The 20,648-nt window shown below is 60.3% G+C and overlaps 1 protein-coding gene across 1 annotated transcript; it reads right to left on the bottom strand.

The window, feature by feature from the left end:
- Positions 1–206: 206 nt before the first annotated feature.
- On the bottom strand, positions 207–12,675 carry LOC125345161 (TBC1 domain family member 2B-like; the record flags this gene model as incomplete). Its single annotated transcript, XM_048337387.1, has 3 exons — positions 12,465–12,675; positions 6,005–6,173; positions 207–370 (listed from the first exon to the last, which is right to left on the bottom strand). Coding segments are annotated over exons 1-3 (469 nt in total), but the record flags the coding sequence as incomplete, so codon positions are not given.
- Between the last annotated feature and the right edge of the window lie 7,973 nt (positions 12,676–20,648).

Genomic DNA, 20,648 nt, shown 5'->3' on the forward strand with positions numbered 1-20,648 from the left:
ATTCGGATGACGGTCGTGAGCCGCTGGCGCCCGGCTGTTCCTTACACCCCCTTTGTTTTCCCAGCCTTTCTGCTTTCCATCTATGCAGAGAGCTCAGGCCCCCAGCGGGCTTCCAGCTGCCGGCGAGGTGTGTCCCGCAGGGTGGGTAAGGGGCACGCGAGTGCGGCACGGGGGGCGGGGGGGGCGGGGGGCGGGGGGGGCGGTACCTCTGCTCCCCTCAGGCATGGGCCTCTTCTTTTCTTCGGGCGCCCCGGGCTCTTCCAGGTCCTTCGGGGGGGGCTCTACCAGCTCCCACTCCTCGTGGGTGTAGAACACGGTCCTCCGGCTGTCGCTCTGCCCCCTCCCGGGACGGAAGGAGGACATTGAATTCCTGGAGGGAGGACAGAAGTGGGCGATTCTAATAAGGACAAGGAACACGGAGCCGTCTCCACGTGGACACGCCGGCGAGGATGTGGACACAGGAAGTCCCTCACGCGTGGGCGGGCACGGCGGTCAGCGGCGTCTGAGGGGAGAGGCCTGCCTGGGGAGCTGTCCCCCAGCATTTCCCAAAGGGACGCCTCACGCAGGCGCCCAAGGAGCAGCCCGGCAACAGTGGCCACGAGAGCACGGACGGGGCCCCCCAGCACCCGCGTGGGGGGAGGGGACGGGGCCCCCCAGCGTCCGGCACGCCGGTGCCAGCGGGCGCCCGTGCTCTCCTGGCATGGCTCCCTGGGACGCCAGCCCGGCAGGTTCCTGCTGTGTGTGGAATGTGCTTCTTCCAGTTGCAGGTTCACAGAGACGCTTCTAAACACGGAAGGAGGACACTGAGGAATGAGGGGCACGCCTGAAAGTCTTAGTGGATTATTATTATTTTTTTTTTGCCAGTCCTGGGCCTTGGACTCAGGGCCTGAGCACTGTCCCTGGCTTCTTTCTGCTCAAGGCTAGCACTCTGCCACTTGAGCCACAGCGCCCCCTCTGGCTTTCTCTGTGTCTGTGGTGCTGAGGAATCGAACCCAGGGCCTCATGTATGAGAGTCAAGCACTCGTGCCGCTAGGCCGTACCCCCAGCCCCCTTAGTGGATTATCATCACATATCATGAATAGGTTACTCATGACGACCCACGTGCAGCTACACCACTGAAAGAACCCACAGATGCGAATCACCCATGGCAGCGCCCCGAGCGCCCGCCAGAGGGCCAGGCCAGCGCGGACGCGGAAGGATGGGGCTGCGCCGCGGTGCGGGAAAGCCGACACAGGCAGGCTGGGCCAGGCCAGCGCGGACGCGGAAGGATGGGGCCGCGCCGCGGTGCGTTCCCACCGGGAGCCGCGGTGGGGAGGCCGACACAGGCAGGCTGGGCCAGGCCAGCGCGGACGCGGAAGGATGGGGCCGCGCCACAATGCGGGAAAGCCGACACAGGCAGGCTGGGCCAGGCCAGCGCGGACGCGGAAGGATGGGGCCGCGCCGCGGTGCGTTCCCACCGGGAGCCGCGGTGGGGAGGCCGACACAGGCAGGCTGGGCCAGGCCGCAGCCAGAGCCGCGAGCAAGATCCTGTCTCAGCCGTCAGGCTGGCCCAGGGCAAGCGGCTCACACCCACCATCTCTGCTACTCACGAGGCTGAGACCTGCAGGGTCGAGGTTCAAAGCCAGCCCCGGGAGGAAGTCCATAAAACCCCATCTCCAAGTACCCAGCCAAATGCTGGATCGGAGGTAGGGTTTGATTGCCAGAACACCAGCTGTGGGTGGGGGGGAAGCCCAGGAAGTACAAGGTCCTGAATTTAAAACCTGGGACCGCCCTCCCCTCTTCCACCGAGAAGATCTACAGGGGAAAAGAAGCTGAAGCCTCAGAATGGTGCCGTTCCAACAAGAGCCCGGGGGCTCATGCCAGCAATCCTGGCTCTGAGGACCAACGCCAAGGCAGGACAGGAAGAGAAACCCCAGCTCCAGTTCATCAACAAAATGCCAGGCTGGAGTGTCGCTCAAGCAGCAGAGCACCCACGATCAGCAAGTGACCAAGAGCGTTCCGGGCCCCGAGTTCAAGTTCTTGCTCGGGGAGGAAGGGCTGAAACACTGCTTAGCCAGTCCCCGGAGCGCCTCCACGTCTGACCGCGCAGCAGGGAGTCGCGTGCGGGCTTCTCCCGGGCACGGGCACCCAGGCGGCGGGCGGAGGCCCCCACGGCCACCTGCACAGGCGCTCTGGGCTCCACTGGGCCGGCTTCTGACAATGGCTGCTCTGACTCCAGGCGGTCAATCAGGCTCTGCCAGGCGACAGGACCCCCTGCCGGAGGCAACGCCCCCCCCCACCCCCCCGCCATCTTCCCCAGTGTAGAGACCGCACACAAGGGTCTCGGCAGGCCAGTGACCTGCGCTGGAATCCAATCAGAGATGGCTCCCTGCCAGCCTGGTTTCTGCACGGGCACCTTTCCAGGGGTGGAAGGACATGAGGGGGTTGAGTTGTTGGGGCATGAGGACAGGAGGGTGACAGGCCACCCCAGGATCAGCCACTCAGCTCTCGCCTCAGATCCCCGGTCGTGGAAAAATAAGCAACAGGGGGAGAAGGTCCCTGATTGGCCATAGCCATCCTGATAAAGGGCGTGACCTCCCATATGCAAATTAACTCGACTTCTCAGATTCATCCTCCCAAGGAGCCAGACACAGGGACAAGGAGGGGGGGAGGGGGAGGAGAGGAGAGGGAGGAGGGGAGGATGGAGGAGGGGGAGGGGGAGGAGAGGAGAGGGAGGAGGGGAGGAGAGGGAGGGGAGGAGAGGGAGGGGGAGGGGGAGGGGAGGGGGAGAGGATGGAGGAGGGGGAGGGGGAGGAGGAGAGGATGGGGAGGGGGAGGAGGAGAGGATGGGGAGGGGGAGAGGATGGGGAGGGGGAGGGGAGGAGAGGAGAGGGAGGGGGAGGAGGAGAGGATGGGGGAGGGGAGGGGAGAGGGGAGAGGATGGGGGAGGGGGAGACAACGTGAAATGACGGCAAGGCGGAAGCAAGCAGTGGTCCCGGCAGGGGACAGGGTGACTCCAGTGAACCAGGTTCTTCCACCTGGCTGGACAGGGTGCAGAACCAGAGCCCGCAGGGGAATCCGTGACCCCGTGACCCCTCAGCACCCAGGACACTCCACCCGCGGCCACGCAACTCCCTCCGCACACGGGGCACGGGGAGCCGGCCCTCGGGGTGACCAGGCCCCTCCCCGCGGCAGGCCACGCAAGGGGGGGGGTCCAAGGCCCCAGCCCGGGCCCCAGCGACCGGAGCGAGCTCCGCCTCCCGGGCTGGCCTGGAGGTGACGCGAGGTCTCGTCACCGCGCCCCTGCGGCACTGTGCCTCCGGCCGCACAGGCCCACCGTGCGCCCCCACCCAGCACGAGATCCAAGGCTCCGGAGGAGCGGGGGGGGGGGGCTTTCCCCACCCCAGAGCCCGCACCGAGGGGCGCAGGCTGCTCACGGAGCCAGAAGGGGACAGAGGCGCAGCTCACACGCACGCTCACGCACTGGCACAAAAGGAAGGAGGGAGGGAGGGAGGGAGGGAGGGAGGGAGGGAGGCTGCTAGGTTTCGGGGTGTCTGGCACTCCCCGGGTTCCGGAGGCTCTGGTAGCTGCTGTAGGGAGGTGTTTCTTAAACACCTCAATCCAAACACAGGCAAGTCAACAAGAGGAAGCGGACAGCAGGGGAAACGGCCGGAGGCTCTACAGGGTAGGGCTGGGGCCGGCCAGGCCACAGGCCACGCGAGAGGCATAGGCTTCCGTCATTAGGGAAACGCAAACCAAAACCACAAGTCCACGCCAGTGGGGAGCTGACCCAGGGTGAACAGGAAGACCTGGGGGGGCGGGCGGGGGAGGGGGAGGGGGGTCGCACACGCTGCAGCAGCATTTCCTCTGACGGCCACTCCAGACCCGGCAAGGCGGCCCCGTGACCCCGGCCGTCACCCCGCCCCCGGGAACTGAGCTCCCAGGCTAGCGGTTTGAAGCCAGTCCAGGCAGAAAAGTCTGTGGGATTCTCACCTCCAATTACACAGCCAACGACTGGAAGAAGGGCTGTGGCTCAAGTGACAGAGTCTCAGCCTTGAACAAAATGCTCAGGGACCGCACTCGGTCCCGGGTTCAAGCCCTAGGACCAGGACGCACGTGTGCACGCGCGTGTGCACACACACGTACAGTCACACACAAAGACCGAGCCATTCTAGGTCTCTTCTAAGTCAGCATCGAAAAGAAGTCAAGCAGCGTATCCACATAAACGCCTGTACATGAGCTAGATACTCGGGGTTCATACTGTGCTGCCAGCTACTCGGGCAGCTGAGATCTGAGGGTCAAGGTTCAAATCCAGTACAGGCAGGAGAGTCTGTGGGACTCTTACCTCTAGTTAACCACCAAAAAGCTGGAAGAGTAGCCGTGGTTCAAGTGGTAGAGCACTAGCCTTGAGCACAAAGGCTCAGGGACAGCGCCCAGGCCTCCAGTTCAAGCCTCAGGACTGCCACAAAACAACACCAACAAAAACATATCCACCCAATGGGAGCCGCTCGTCAGACGGGGTGGCTCCTGTCTGTAACCCCAGCTGCTGGGGCGGCAGAGACAGGCGGTCTTAAGTTTGAGGCCAGTCTAGGCAAAAGGGAGTGATCTTATCTCCACACCGCCCAGGCAGGGATGACGCTTCCATCTCCAATTAAGCCCTGACAAGCCGGAAGTGGAGCTGTGGTCCCGGCAGGGGAGCCCTAGCCTTCAGGACTTTTGTACTAAAGTCCTTTTGCTCCGGGACAGAGTCCAGGCCCTGCATTCAAGTCCCAGGGCAGGCACAATAACTAAAGGGCGGGCCAGGGGCCTGGCTGGTCGGGGCAGGGCTCGGGGTTCACCCTCAGTGCCAGGGGAGGGGGAGGGGGAACGACGGGGAGCGGACACACGGGAGCCTGGGGACACCCAGCTGCGGAGACGCCAGCGCGGGCAGAGCCCGAAGCGCTAGGCAGGCTGGGAAGCCACCCGCAAGAGCCGCCGGTGTGCCCTCCACTCCTGTGACGGGTCAGAAATACACACACCAGAGAAAAAGGAAATGGAGGGCGGGGGGGGGGGGGGGACAGGAATAGGAAGGGATTGCAAAAGCACAGGAGTCTCTCGGAGAAGAAAAAGAAAACACGTTTTACAATTGACTGGGATGAGGTTTGCACAGTTCCGTCACATCCTAAAATCAACCCAACAGTACTTTTGTGTTTGGTGCCAATACTGGAGCTTGAACTCAGGGCCTCGTACTCTCCGCTCTCCCCTTGAGCCATGCCTCCACTTCCAGCTTTTTGGTAGTTAACCGGCGATTCACGAGTCTCATGAAGCTGGGCGCCGGTGGCCCCCGCCTGTCATCCCAGCTACTCTGGAGGCTGAGACCTGAGGATCACGGTTCAAAGGCAGCCTGGGCAGGAAAGACTGTGAGGCTCTTACTTCCAGTGAGCCGGCAGAAAACCTGCAGGAGCCGTGGCTCGAGTGGCAGAGTGCGAGGCTTCGAGCACGGCCACAGGGCCCAGGCCTGAGTTCCAGCCCCCGGATCCACACACACAAAAGTCTCACGAATTTCTCTGCCCCATCTGTCTTGGCAACTCAACCCTCAGCGCCCAGACGCCGCCTGAGTAGCTGGGACTCTAGGTGGGCACTGCCCACACTGGGTGGGCCGCACGGTGAGTGGACTCTATCTCAGGAAAGCCTTCCTCTGAAGGCCTGTTCTCCCCCGCGGCCAGGCGCAAGCCGCGCGCAGGCCCCGGGCCAGGCCTGGGGTCTGGAGGAGCGAGCGAGGCCTCAGGCTGGGAGCCTTGTGAGTTCAGACCCGTACCTAACTCTTCTCCGGTTTCAGTCTGTAAAACCTCAATCATCTGACCTAGCTCCCGCGTGCGCCACGACTTACGGCACCTGTGCAGAAGAGGCACGCCCCTGACCCGCTGAGAAACGGAGGCCCGAGGGACAGGACGACAGCAAGGGTGAAGAACCTGCACAAACGTCAGGGAGAACGATTTCCCACAAACCCTGCGGTGGCTCAATACGCCGCTTCTGGGAGACTTACTTGAGCTCATTCCCCCACTGCTTCAGGGAGTAGAAGTTAAGGGCGTGGGGGTGGCCGGGGGCCGGCTGGCTGGCGGCCTGGTCACCCACCAGCTCTCCAGGGACCGTTTCCACAGCAAGGACATTTCTGGCTTTTTCTGCAGAAGCGTCTGGATGTGGGTAAACCAGATCTGAAACAAAGGCAACCAACCGCAGGTCAGTGACTCAAAGCTTCCACACCCGGCCTGCCGTCCTCAGGAGACACCAACGTGATACAGCGCCTGACAATCTCAACTCTGTACCATAACACGTGCGTCCGTGTTTACGCTGGTACTGGGACTTGAACTCAGGGCCCAGGCACTGTCCGTCAAGGCTGGCGTTCTATGACGCTACCACCTGAGCCATAATTTCACTTTCAGCTTTTTGCTGGTTAATTAAGAGATAGGAGTCTCGTAGACTTTCCCGCCTGAGCTGACGTCAAACTTCAAGCCTCAGATCTCGGCCTCCTGGGTAGCCGGAATGACAAGAGCGAGCCACCAGCACCTGGCACGGTGACACGCTTCCCCTGTGTAGCAGGTAAAGCCAGCCGGGGGCAGCTCTGGTACCTGTGAACCATGCTCACCTACCTTTCTCAAAGGAAGCCGATGACCTGGACGGCACTGGCCGGGGGGGAGAGGTCAAGACCGTCTCCAGCCCTGTGGATCGGCAGCCGCCGGGCACAGCCCGGTGTGCCACGTTCCACACGCCCGCACGGCTCCGGAACCCGCGCGGGGCAGAGCGTCCCAGGGGGAAAGCACAGCAAGGGGCAGGTCATGTCCTACTCCTTCTCTGCCAGAATCTGCACCGGACGCGCAAGCGCGCGCACCGCGGACAGACATCAGCGCATTCGCAGGCCAGCGCCCAGAGGCCAGCGCCCCAGAGGCCAGCGCCCAACGACCAAGCCCAGCCTTCCCCTCCAGGGCCAGGGCCGAGTCCCACGACCAAGCCCAGCCTTCCCCTCCAGGGCCAGGGCCGAGTCCCACGACCAAGCCCAGCCTTCCTCTCCAGGGCCAGGGCCGAGTCCCACGACCAAGCCCAGCCTTCCTCTCCAGGGCCAGGGCCGAGTCCCACCACCAAGCCAAGCCTTCCTCTCCAGGGCCAGGGCGTAGTCCCACGACCAAGCCCAGCCTTCCCCTCCAGGGCTGAGGCCAGGGCCCAGTCCCACGACCAAGCCCAGCCTTCCTCTCCAGGGCCAGGGCGGAGTCCCACGACCAAGCCAAGCCTTCCTCTCCAGGGCTGAGGCCAGGGCCGAGTCCCAAGCCTTCCCCTCCAGGGCTCGGGCCAGGGCCGAGTTGCAGACACTGACACTTGTTACATGAATGAGAACTAAGATGGGCAGGTATTATCAACCAGAGAAGGAAAGCAGTCATGGAACAGGAAATGAAGAAAGCAATACATAAGGACTGAACGGGTTGTTCTTTTTTGCATGATCAGAGGTTGCTTTTTTGGTAGCGCAGTCCTAGGGTGTGAGCTCGGCCTGGGCACTGTCTCCGCGCTCCTGTGCTCAGGCTAGAGCTCTATCACTTGGCGCCACAGCTCCATTTCCAGCTGTTTGTTAATTGGAGGTAAGAGTCTCATGGATTTTCCTGCCCAGGTGGGCCTTGAGCCTCAATCATCTGATCTCGGCCTCCTGAGTAGCTCGAATTACAGGCATGAGCTAACAGCGCCCACCAAAATTTACTGCTTTAGGAAAATTTTGCTCCAAACATTTCCTACTACAAATACTTTCTATTCTCCAAAATGATATAAACTCTCCAGAACGTGTTTGCAAACAGAATCTACTATTAATCAGTCAGATCCACACATTCCTTCTTTGGTTTTTTCCTTCCATGCTGGGGCTTGAACACAGGGGCTTGCACAAGCTAGGCAGGCACTCCTATACCTTTCTTTTTTTTTTTTTTTTCCAGTTTTGTGGAGACAGGGTCTTCCTAAATAGCCCAGGCTGGCCTTGAACTCACGATCCTCCTTGTCTTGGCCTCCCAAATGCTGGGTTTACAGGCGTGCCCTGCCATGTCTGGCTCCGCTGCTTCTCCTGTAATGAGTATCCCACTAACGCCATGAACTGTGAAAGCACAACCAGGGAAGAACTGCTGGCCACTGCAACCCGAGAAGCCGGCAGTTTCTAGTAGGCAGCGCACGGTGGAGTTGCTCAGAAGCCGGCAGTTTCTAGTGGGCAGCACCGATGGAGTCGCTCAGAAGCCGGCAGTTTCTAGTGGGCAGCACCGATGGAGTCGCCTAGAAGCCGGCAGTTTCTAGTGGGCAGCACCGATGGAGTCGCCTAGAAGCCGGCAGTTTCTAGTGGGCAGCACCGATGGAGTCGCCTAGAAGCCGGCAGTTTCTGAGGGCAGCACCGATGGAGTCGCTCAGAAGCCGGCAGTTTCTAGTGGGCAGCACCGATGGAGTCGCTTAGAAGCCGGCAGTTTCTGAGGGCAGCACCCATGGAGTCGCCTAGAAGCCGGCAGTTTCTGAGGGCAGCACCGATGGAGTCGCTTAGAAGCTGGCAGTTTCTAGTGGGCAGCACACGGTGGAGTCGCCTAGAAGCCGGCAGTTTCTAGTGGGCAGCACATGGTGGAGTCGCTTAGAAGCCGGCAGTTTCTGAGGGCAGCACCGATGGAGTTGCTTAGAACAGGCCTCCAGAAGGCCCAAGCACTGCCAAGGAGGCGGAGTCCAGGAGGCGTGGCCGGCGCTGGCCCGCAGAGACGCACAGCCCGTAGCAGCACAGCCCGCAGAGACGCACAGCCCGCAGAGACGCACAGCCCGCAGCAGCAGCAGCACAGCAGCACAGCAGCACAGCCCACTCCCACGCCTGACTGGGGGGCACCCTGAAGCCCAGAGCCGGGTGGGAGGCTGCCCGCCCCTGCGGCGACTCCGAAGGCCGGGCGGGCGGGGCGGGCGGGGCGGGCCTTCTGTCCGGGCGCGGTGGCGGGGCCGGGCGGTCTGGAGGCAGGGGAAGAGGCCGGGCTAGCCCCTTGTCTCAGAGACCAGGGCGCGCACCAGGCGGAGCCAGGCAGGCGGGCGTGGCAGAGCCGGGAAGCGGGCACTGCCGCGGCCAGCCACTCGGCGCCCGTGCCGGGTGGCTGGGCCTTCGGGGAGGTGTGCGGCAGCCCCCCCCCCCCGTGACCAAGAAGCCCCTCGCCCATCGGGAAGGGGTCCTGAGGGCGCCAGGCGCGGGGGGAGGGGCCCAGGCCCAACGAGGAAGACCAGAAAAACAACAGCTCAGCAGGAGCCGCCCGGCCCTGAGTTCAAGCCCCAGAACGGCTCTCCTCCCCCTCCAAACACGAACCAGACAGCACCGGCTGCGAGAGCACACACTGCAGAAATGCTGGCTGTCCCAGCCAGTGATGCGCAAGCCACGGGCTGCCGGGCCACTTTCCTTCTGGTGCAGGGGCCCCCGGCCCCCCGCGAGGGGAGCAGGAAAGCCGGCGGGCGGGAAGGACGCGGCGCTGAGCCGGAAGCGGCTACCCGCTCCTGAGAGCGGTAGAGCAGCCGGGTCCCCGCGAGGGCAGCAGGACTTCACCCCAGCCTTCTCCAAGCAGAGCTTGCGCCGGGCCCAGCAGGGCGCTGGCAGCCAGGCTCTCGCCGATGGAGAAATGGAAGGGCTCAACGGCCGCCTCTGCTTCACTTCCTGCCTCGGCCCCTCCCGCGCCGCGACCTGGGACGGCCCAGGGGTCGGCATCGAGCCGCCGGGAAGGCGGCAGGTGCCTAACGCCTCGTGTCTGCACGGCAGTCCACGGTGCTCGGGACCAAGCCCCACAGGCCAGGGCCTCCCCCCCCCCCCCCGTCCCCCGCACTGTGAGCCCGCAGTGCTCTCCTCCCCCCCTCGCCGCCCCGCCTCTCCATCCGGCCCGTCACCCCTGAGCTGTGCTCGGCCCACGCAGGGGTCGGGAGCTGGAGCCGCCCCCCTCCCGCCCCTCCGGCCAGGAAGTGTGCCCCCAGAGAGGCCTGCTGTGCTGCGGGGGCCAGGCCCACCCCGCGGCCCCCCAGAGAGGCCTGCTGTGCTGCGGGGGCCAGGCCCACCCCGCGGCCCCCCAGAGAGGCCTGCTGTGCTGCGGGGGCCAGGCCCGCCCCGCGGCCCCCCCAGAGAGGCCTGCTGTGCTGCGGGGGCCAGGCCCGCCCCGCGGCCCCCCAGGCCGGCGCGTGCCACCGGGGACGGCGGGAGACCGAGCCGCGGCCATCCCGCTTAGCCCAGCGCCTCGGCGTCTGCTGGAGCCGCGCACGTGGGGCCCCGGGGGGGCAGAGCACGCCGAGGGTCTTCCGTGCCCTCGGGACACGGGACGTGGCCACCGCGGAGGCGGCCGCGGCCGCGGTGGGGTCCATCGTCCCCGCGGACTCGGACACTGGGGTACAAGGCTGCGTCTCGCGGAGCGCGTGCCCGGCGGGGTCTTTTGCGAGTGTGAACTCGGGCCCGGGCGCTGCCCCCGAGGTTCCTCGCTCAAGGCTGGTGCTCTGCCCCTCGAGCCACGTCTTCAGTTCAGACTTTTTTCCGAGTGGCTTGTTGGAGGGGAGTGTGCGGCAGACCCCGCCGCCCGAGCTGGCTTCCGACCCCGACCCTGACGCCTCCGCCTCCTTCAATCCTCCACGCGCCCGGCTCCCGGGGCCCCTAAGCCCTCAGTCGGCGGCAGCAGCGAGTCACACAAGGAGTGACCTGAAGCAGGGAGCCACCCCGAGCTCCTGACAGAGTCGGGGCGCGTGGGGAAGAGCCTCGGGGGCGGGGGCCCGGCCACGCCGCCGCTGAGAAACGCCGTGGCGAGCCAAGCAAGGCTGGCAGATCTGGACGAGGAAGATGTCCAGGAAGACATCTGGTTCTAGAACAAAACAGGGGCCCACGCCATTCCTCTAGGGAGCCACCTGCCTTCCGGAACACGTCAGGAAGCCCGCCTGTGACCTGACCGCCAGGTGCGGGCGGCTCCCGCCGGTCATCCTGCCGACTCGGGAGGCTGAGGCCTGAGGATCACAGCTCAAAGCCAGGCGAGGCGGAAGAGCCCGCGAGACTCAGCTGTAACCAATCACCAAAAAAGCCAGAAGCGGAGCTGTGGTTCAAGCGGCAGAGCAGCCTTGAGCACAACATCTCGAGAACGGTGCCCAGGCCCTAAATTCAAGCTCTCGTACCAGCACAAAGAAAAAAAACCCCAAAAACCATCAGCCAGGTGCTGGTGGTTCACACCTGCAATCCCAGGTACTCGAGAGGCTCGGATCTGCAGACCTTGGTTGGAAGCCTGGGCAGGAATGTCTGTGAGACTCTTATCTTCAATGAACTACTTAGAAAAAGCTGGAAGGGGCGCTCTGGCTCAGGTGGAAGAGTGCTAGCCTTGAAGCCAGGGACAGCGCTCAGGCCCCGAGTTCAAGCCCCAGTACCAGAACACACACACACACACACACACACACACACACACGGGGCATAACCTCTACACTGCAAGGAATTTCTACGAGTTACGAAAGAGCCATGAATCCAGAACCAAGTGAGATCAGTGCTTGGGAAAGGTCACCCTAAGCGGTCCTCAAGGACCCCAAGCAGAGGGCTTTGGGGACCCCTCCCGGCCCCACTGCCGGCCGATGGCACCCACGGGTGTGAACACACCGGGGTGTTGTGGAAAGCCGGCTGCCGGTGTCAAGGGTGGGGTCCTCACGTCAGCTATGTGCGCTGGCCCCCGCCAGGGCTGCGAGCTGCTTGGCGCTGGCCTGGCCTGGCTCGAGAAAGAATGGCTCCGAGCACTGGGCAGCCACGGGCTGTCTACCCGCTACCCGCTCACGGTCCACCCGCTACCCGCTCACGGTCCATTCCCTACCCACTACCCGTTCACGGTCCACCTGCTACCCGCTCACGGTCCACCCGCTACCCACTACCCGCTCACGGTCCACTCCCTACCCACTACCCGCTCACGGTCCACTCCCTACCCACTACCCGCTCACGGTCCACCCGCTACCCGCTCACGGTCCACCCGCTACCCGCTCACGGTCCACCTGCTACCCGCTCACGGTCCACCCGCTACCCGCTCACGGTCCACCCGCTACCCGCTCACGGTCCACCCGCTACCCGCTCACGGTCCACCCGCTACCCGCTACCCACTCACGGTCCACCCGCTACCCGCTCACGGTCCACCTGCTACCCGCTCACGGTCCACCCGCTACCCGCTCACGGTCCACCTGCTACCCGCTCACGGTCCACCTGCTACCCGCTCACGGTCCACCTGCTACCCGCTCACGGTCCACCCGCTACCCGCTACCCACTCACGGTCCACCCGCTACCCGCTCACGGTCCACCTGCTACCCGCTCACGGTCCACCCGCTACCCGCTCATGGTCCACCTGCTACCCGCTCACGGTCCACTCCCTACCCGCTACCCGCTCACGGTCCACTCCCTACCCGCTCACGGTCAGGCTGAGCGGCTGTGGCCAGTCACCACACACAAAGAAGGGCTCCAGGGCCCGGAACCTGCACCTCACCGGTGGTGTCTCTGGCGACAAGCCCCTTAGGCAAGTCCCCAGGCGTCGGCGACGTCCGGCTGTCCCAGTTCACCACGTCCAGGCTGTTGCAGTATTCCCATCTCTTCTGCTGCAGCTCTTGCAGCCAGTAAGTCATGAGCTGGTGATTGGGGGCCTAGAGAGGGGGGAAAGGCAGGGTCAGGGACGGCAGCGGGAGGAGAGCGGGCGTCAGACACCACGTCTGAGTGCAGACTAGGAAAGGAACCCTGAGGACAGCCGAGGGTGTCCCTGCGGGACCAGGAGGTGGTGCCCGCCCGAGCTGGGACAGCCGAGGGTGTCCCTGCGGGACCAGGAGCTGGTGCCCGCCCGAGCTGGGACAGCCCAGGGTGTCCCTGCGGGACCAGGAGCTGGTGCCCGCCCGAGCTGGGACAGCCGAGGGTGTCCCTGCGGGACCAGGAGCTGGTGCCCGCCCGAGCTGGGACAGCCGAGGGTGTCCCTGCGGGACCAGGAGCTGGTGCCCGCCCGAGCTGGGACAGCCGAGGGGTGTCCCTGCGGGACCAGGAGCTGGTGCCCGCCCGAGCTGGGACAGCCGAGGGGTGTCCCTGCGGCACCAGGAGCTGGTGCCCGCCCGAGCTGGTCAAGTCAACAGCAATTACTTATTTCTAAGACGAGAGACTGACGCAGGTAGGTGTTCGGGGAGAACTGATCCACTCTGAGAACCTGCAAGTTCCATCTTAAGAGGTATGGACGGTGTCCTGGCCAAAACACATCGGCAATTACATTTCCACTCTGCCAGCATCTGAGAGAACACACAGAGAACGGCAGGCCAAACGCCACACGGGCGGGGCACCAGCGGCTCACGCCCAGAACCTCGCTACTCAGGAGGCTGAGAACTGATATTCCAAAGTCAGCCTGGGCAGACAAACCCAAGAGACTGACATCTCCAATTAACCAGCAGGACAAAGCCAGAAGAGGCATGGCTCAAGTGGTACAGTGCCAGTCTTGAGCGAAATGCTGAGTAAGTGCCAGTTCCAGCATCCACAACAACACCCAAATGACACCGCATGAGAACGGTTAATACACTACAAGCAGAGCACACAGAACGTCCACAAGCTGCGGCTGGACACATGACCTTCGAGCAGCTACTTACTCAGCAAGCAGCTTAGGGATTCCCTCTGGAGTCAAATGCGCACCCATCCAGTGACCCCGCAACCCCATGCCTACAGACACACCTAAGAGAACTAAAGACAGAGATTCACACGAAATTCTGCATGTGAGCGTTAATAAAGAATTTGTTGACAAGTGCCCCAAACACGCCAACGGTACAGAATTATATTGCACTTGGTGTGTGGGCACACCATGGCTTCCCCCACATAATTCAATATTTATTCAGCCATAAAAAGAATCAAATTATTCGCATGTGTGAACACTAAACTCAACCTAAGGAAAAGAAATCAGACTCCAGGCCAAGCACCATGGTTCAAACCTGAAACCCCAGCCAGTCAGGAGGCTGAGATCTGAGGGTCGGGGTTCAAACCTGTAACCCCAGCCAGTCAGGAGGCTGAGATCTGAGGGTCGGGGTTCAAACCCGTAACCCCAGGAGTCAGGAGGCTGAGATCTGAGGGTCGGGGTTCAAACAAAGCCAGTGTGGGCAGAAGAGTCTGTGAGACACTTACCTCCAATCAGTCTGCAAAAGCCACACGTGGAGCTGCAGCTCACGCAGCAGAATACCATCTTTGAGCAAAAGAGCTCAGGGACAGTGTGCAGGCCCCGAGTTCAGCTACTGGTGTGTGTGTGCGCACATGCACACGCAGGTACGCACACACACAGAGCCAGATTCTAAAGGCCTCACGCCGAGTGGCAGTACAAAAAGACACAATTACAGGAGCAAAAACAAACCCGGGGCTTCCCGGGCTGGCGGCGTGGCAGCACTTCGCGATGAAGGGCAGCCCCGCAGAAATGACGGTGACGGAGCTGTGTCCTGTTGTGGTGTCACGGCAGCACCAAGATCAGGGGACGGATCAAACGTGCACGACTGTATGCAAGGACTGAATTTCATGCGGTAAATAGACTTTAAAAAATCAACTGGGCTGGGAACATGGCCTAGCGGTAAAGTGCTCGCCTCGTATATATGGAGCCCTGGGTTCGATTCCTCAGCACCACATAGACAGAAAACGGCCAGAAGGGGCGCTGTGGCTCAAGTGGCAGAGTGCTAGCCTTGAGCAAAAAGAAGCCAGGGTCAGTGCTCAGGCCCTGAGTCCAAGGCCCAGGACTGGCCAAAAACCAAAACAAAACAAAATATTTAAAAAATCAACTAAAATCCAAGGAGCCCAAACTGTGACGAGAAGAGGCGGCAGGCGCAGGTCATGGACAGGGCTGGGCGGCCCGCGCGTGGGGGCCCGGTCACCCCCACTGGCGAGGCGTGCTGGACAAGCGGGGGTCACAGGGCAGAGGTGACGCTCCCGCTCTGCCCGCGGCCTGACGGCCCGGCCGCCGCTGCCTGGGAGCCACGCACACCGCCGGGCTCGGCAGCTCGGCCCCTGACCACAGGGCCCCGGTCAAGCCAGCCATCGCGGGGGGGGGGGGGGTGGGGGGAACAAGGCCCCCGCCGCCACCAGGCCGCCATCGCCACGGGAAGCGGGCGGGGCCAGGCTCTGCCCCCGGGACACCCCGAGGCCCCGGCGTCCGCCCGGGCTGGAGGGGCCGGTTCGCGCCTCCCAGCCCGCCCCGAGAGAGCGCAGCAGAATCCCGTCCACACGACGCAGACCCGCCCGGCGGCGACTGAGGTCTGCTGCCAAAGATAAACATGAGAACCCCGAAGAACCCCGAGTCCAGTCCCCAGGCAGCCAGGAAAGGCTTCAGGGGCGGCGTGACAGGTTCTCGGGGCTCTCAGGAGGCGAAAGACACTTTAACGGGGCCTTCTCCCAGAGCTCGCACACCCATACACACGCGCATTCTGTAACAAGGCACGGCCAGCAGTGAAAGAGCAAAGTCAGCAGATAGCCAGAAAGCCTCTGGTGTCCATCTGTGTCTTTTTTGTGGGTGCCCGTCCCGGGACTTGAACTCAGGGCCTGAGCACTGTCCCTGGGCTTTTTTTCCTCAAGGCTAGCGCTCTACCACTTGAGCCACAGCGCCATTGTAAGTTTTCTCGTGGCCAACTGGAGATAAGGGTCTCATGGGCTTTCCTGCCCAGGTTTCACAGCTCAATCATCAGATCTCAGCCTCCTGAGTAACTTGGATTACAGGTGTTCAACACCAACCCAGGAAGAAAGTCTGTGCGACCTTTATCTTCAATTAACTACCAAAAAAGCTGTAGGTGAAGCTACAGTTCAGCCAGGAGGCTGTGAGCAAAAATAGCTCCAGGATAGCTCCCAGGCCCTGAGTTCAAACTCTGAAAACAACAAAACTCAAACAAGTCTGAAAATGGTTCTTCAAAGTATGAGGTGATTACAAAACTTATGTTAAGTTTCATCTTAGAGCTATGTGAAAACATAAATAAAAGAGCTGGGAATTTGGCTTAGTGGTCAAGTGCTTGCCCTGCACACACGAAGCCCTGGGTTCGATTCCTCAGCACCACATACACAGAAAAAGCAGGAAGTGGCGCTGTGGCTCAAGTGGCAGAGTGCTAGCCTTGAGCAAAAAGAAGCCAGGGACAGTGCTCAGGCCCAAACCCCAGGGCTTGCAATAAATACATAAATAACTACATAGATACATAAGAAGGGGTGGGGGTCTTTGCCTTCCTAACAAGTAGTTAAGTAGATTATAAGGCCACAATAATGACCCAGCAGTCTACTGTCCACAAATCAAAATACAGAACTGATATGTATAAGAAAACTTAAGTAACATTTCAGAATGTGTATCATTCTTTTCTTTTTTTTTTTTCCCCCAGTCCTGGGCCTTGGACTCAGGGCCTGAGCACTGTCCCTGGCTTCTTCTTGCTCAAGGCTAGCACTCTGCCACCTGAGCCACAGCGCCACTTCTGGCCGTTTTCTGTATATGTGGTGCTGAGGAATCGAACCCAGGGCTTCATGTATATGAGGCAAGCGCTCTACCACTAGGCCATATCCCCAGCCCTAAAGTAACATTTCAAATCTAATCACTGGGGAAGGTATTACTTAGTAAGCAATGGCACTGGGACAAATGGCCAAACATATGGAAAGAAATACTGTTATCATGAATGATAGCCAATGTGAGAAACCTTTCATAATAGAAAACTAACTCAAGCGGGATTCCAGATTTAACAAACTAATACAATGAATTTTTAAGAACCACGAGATGAATAAATCAATGAACTTAAAACATGGAAGAGCGGAAGAGCACCGCCCGCCCGCCTGCAAGGCCCCGAGTTCAGTCCTCAGCTCAGCGGAAGAGCACCGCCCGCCCGCCCGCCTGCAAGGCCCCGAGTTCAGTCCTCAGCTCAGGGGAAGAGCACCACCCGCCCACCCGCCTGCAAGGGCAAGGCCCCGAGTTCAGTCCTCAGCTTGGGGAAAACACATGGCTATAGAGTTAAATTTATTCCTGTCTCTTTCTGACTCCTGCAACCACTTCCATCACTTCTTAAGGAGATGGAAAAAATGGCGCAACTCACAACCAGGTCTTAGGGCAGATGTCCAGGACAGCTACATGGAAGCACAATCCTGGCCACGAGACTCCAACAAAGCAGATGGATTCCAGGTGCCTCGTCAAGCGGTGGACAAGACGGAGAAGCCACTCCCGGAGGGCTGAGCCCCAAACCCTTCACGCCCCAGCACCCCACCCCCTCCGGCTGCTCCTGTCCGCCCCCCCCCACCCCCGGCTCCAGGACGCCGGCTCCTGGCTGAGCACCAGCCGGAGGTGCAGCTTCCAACCTCCTGACGCTGCTGGTCTCGGCCATGAAAAGGCCTTCCTGGACCCTCAGAGAAGGCAGAGTGAATGTGTGGGTGTCACCAGAAGGAAACTCAGAGGCCAAAGGACCCAAAGGTTTCCAAGTCTCCGAACATGGGAGAGTTTCACGCTGCCCTAGCTGGCAGGGGTGATCCACACTCACCCGCATTAAAAAACATGCGTTCCATTCTAGCCTGGCTCTGGTGGCTCCCACCTGTCATCCTAGCTACGCAGGAGGAGACCTGAAGATCGAGGTTCAAAGCCAGCCCAGGCAGGAAAGTCTTCCAGAGACCCTTATGTCCAGTTAACGGGGAGTGGTGCAGTAGCTCAAGTGATAAAGCACCAGCCTTAAGCACAAAGAGGCCCAGAGGCAGAGCAAAGGCCCTGAGCTCAAGCCCTACAACAGACGGAGGATAAAAATCCATCTTGGAGCTGGCGCTGGTGGCCCACGCCTGTCATCCCAGCTACTCAGGAGGCTGAGCTCTGAGGATCATGGTTCCAACCCATCCTGGGCAGGAAAGTCCATAAGACTTTTATCTTTAGAAAACCACCCAGAAAACTGTAAGTGGAGCTGGGTGCCAGTGGCCTGTCATCCTAGCTACTCGGGAGGCTGAGATCTGAGGATCACCGTTCAAAGCCAGCCCAGGCAGGAAAGTCTGTAAAACTCTCTCATCTCCAATGAACCACAGCAAACTGGAAGTGGTGCTGTGGCTCAAGTGGTGGAGCGCCAGCCTTGCGCTGAAGAGCTCAGCGACAGCGCCTGTTCAAGCCCCATGACTAAAACAAAAACAAAAATCCTGCAAGTGAAGCTGTGGCTCCAAGTGGTAGCATGCTGACCTGGGGCAGAAAAACTCAGGGACACCCCAGGCCCTGAGTTCAAGCCCTACAACCCCCAAAATACATAAACAATTAGGAAGTGCAAGCGTGGCTCAAGTAGTAGAGTACCAGCTTAACCCTGGGCGTAAGTCCAACTACAGGCCTAAATTAAAAAAAAAAAATTAGAAGAGACTTTAATGGGAATATGCTGACGGAGAACTGTTTTCAAAGTACACTTGTGTTCACGTGTGGAAATAACACAAAGAAAGCCCCTCGCGCTACCAATATATGCTACCAATATAGTCAAACATTAACTAATTTTAAACCTACATTTCAGTTGAAGGCAAGGCTCAGTGGCAGAGCCCTTGCCTATCAAATGCAAGGTCCAAGGACCTCTTAAAAATACATTTTAGACTTAGATTTCAAATAATAACAACCTACATTTGCTATGGAGACTTTGGAACATAAAGAGTTACATCAAATAACCTTTGCCAAAATGCTGGCACATTCTTTTTTTTTTTTTTTTTTTTTTGCCAGTCCTGCACCTTGGACTCAGGGCCTGAGCACTGTCCCTGGCTTCTTTTTGCTCAAGGCTAGCACTCTGCCTCTTGAGCCACAGCGCCACTTCTGGCTTTTTCTATGTATGTGGTGCTGAGGAATCGAACCCAGGGCTTCATGTCTGTGAGGTGAGCTCTCTACCACTAAAGCCACATTCCCAGCCCCTTGGCATACTTCTTTCCAAGGATTTTTCTACCTGTAAGTATACACACTAATTTTCTTTATAAAGCTGAATTAAGTTGTAGTCTTTCTTAATCTGTGCTGCCACATTAGTAATAATATTAGATAATATCAGCTAAATAATTACTCTGTACCAGACACTAGCTTTCACTCTACAATCTTCTCTCTTTTTTTGTGCCTGTCCTGGGGCTTGAACTCAGGACGTAGGCACTGTCCCTGGGCGTTTTTTGCTGAAGGCTAGTGCTCTGCCACTGGGGACACAGCGCCACTTGTAGCTTTATTGGTAATTAATTAGAAATACAGAGTCTCATAGACTTTCTTGCCTTGGCTGGCTCTGAACCACAGTCCTCAGATCTCAACCTCCTGAGTCGCTAGGATTATAAGCTGGGAACCGGCGCCCAATTTCACTCGGATCGTTTTAACCCTTGAGATAATCTTCAGAATAACATTCATCTATCTGTGGACCCTGAAACCTAATCTAACTGGCTTCAGATCCCAGCTCTGTCACCTGCTAGCTGTGGGAAGCCATCACGCCTCAGATTTCCCATTGGCAAAGGGAAATAATAATCAGACACACACACACACCCCGCCCTGGCCCCACGGTGGTGCTGCTCCCAGGGTGCAGTGCGGCACAGGTGCTAAGCTCAGGAGAGATGTCGGCACGCGACGAGAGCTGGTGAGGGAGCAACTGTGGTCTGCTGCTGCTGCACCAAGACCTCACAGCCCGCCACGCCGATTCAACCCCAGCCGGCACCACGCGACGGTCCGAGAAAGAAAGATGAGGGCGTGTGCTGAACACAAAAGCTGCTCTCAGCATTTTGGCAGGAATCGGAAGTTCCTCTCGGGTTCTTCCCCAAACGCCGGAACGCTGATGACCTCGAGCTACAGCGAAACTCTACTTAAAAGTCCTGAAGTTGGCACGGGGTCAAAAACTGCCCTCGCCCTAGAAGCTACTTCCCACCGGCGCAGAGTCCTCTGAAGGCCCCCGCCTCTAACGCGCCTCCCCGAGCTGGGCGTGGGGGGCGCACGCCAGTCAGCTGCTTGGAAGGCTGGGATCTGAGGCCCGTGGTTCAAAGCCAGCCTGGGCAGGAGAGTCTGTGCGACTCTGGTCTCCAATGAACCACCCAACTGGAAGTGGTGCTGTGAATCCACGCAGTAGATCGCTAGCACTGAACCAAAGAGCCCGAGGGCCGTGCTCGGGCCCTGGGTTCAAGCCCCAGGACGGGCGGCAGAGAGGCAAGCGCCTCCCGTGGGTGCTCTCAGCCGCAGTCCCGACCTGAGGACAGGCAGGTCACGGGCAGGCGTGTGGAGGGGGCCGTGCTCCAGCACAGTCGGCTCCCGACGCCTCCAGACACCCCCACACACCCCCACCCTGGGGGGAGGGGTGGGGGGCACACTCCACCCTCGCGGCCTTGCCCGCCCCGCGCGGCAACGCTGACACAGATGGGAAGGGAGCTCACACGCACACGCGCGCACACACACACGTGTGTAGGTTATGTCTGCACACCTCACAGACCGCCATGGAAGGCCCACGCTTTTACCTTCTCTGTTTGCCAGGCCAGTCCCGGAGCTTAACCAGCAGCCGGGTGACCCCCAGAGCTCTGCCGAAAGCTGGCCCTCGACCCCTCGGGCCACAAGCCCACGTCCAGCTTCTTTTTCTAACTTAAGTGTTGTTGTAAAGGTGATCTATCATAGTCTGTGTGTGTGCGCGTGTGTGCGTGTGTGAGGTACCATTCTTGGAGCTTGAACTCAGAGCCTGAGTACTGTTCTTGAGCTTTTGTGCTCAAG

This window comes from Perognathus longimembris, unplaced genomic scaffold (genome assembly GCF_023159225.1).
Source record: "Perognathus longimembris pacificus isolate PPM17 unplaced genomic scaffold, ASM2315922v1 HiC_scaffold_5348, whole genome shotgun sequence".
NCBI classification, from domain to species: Eukaryota; Metazoa; Chordata; class Mammalia; order Rodentia; family Heteromyidae; genus Perognathus; species Perognathus longimembris.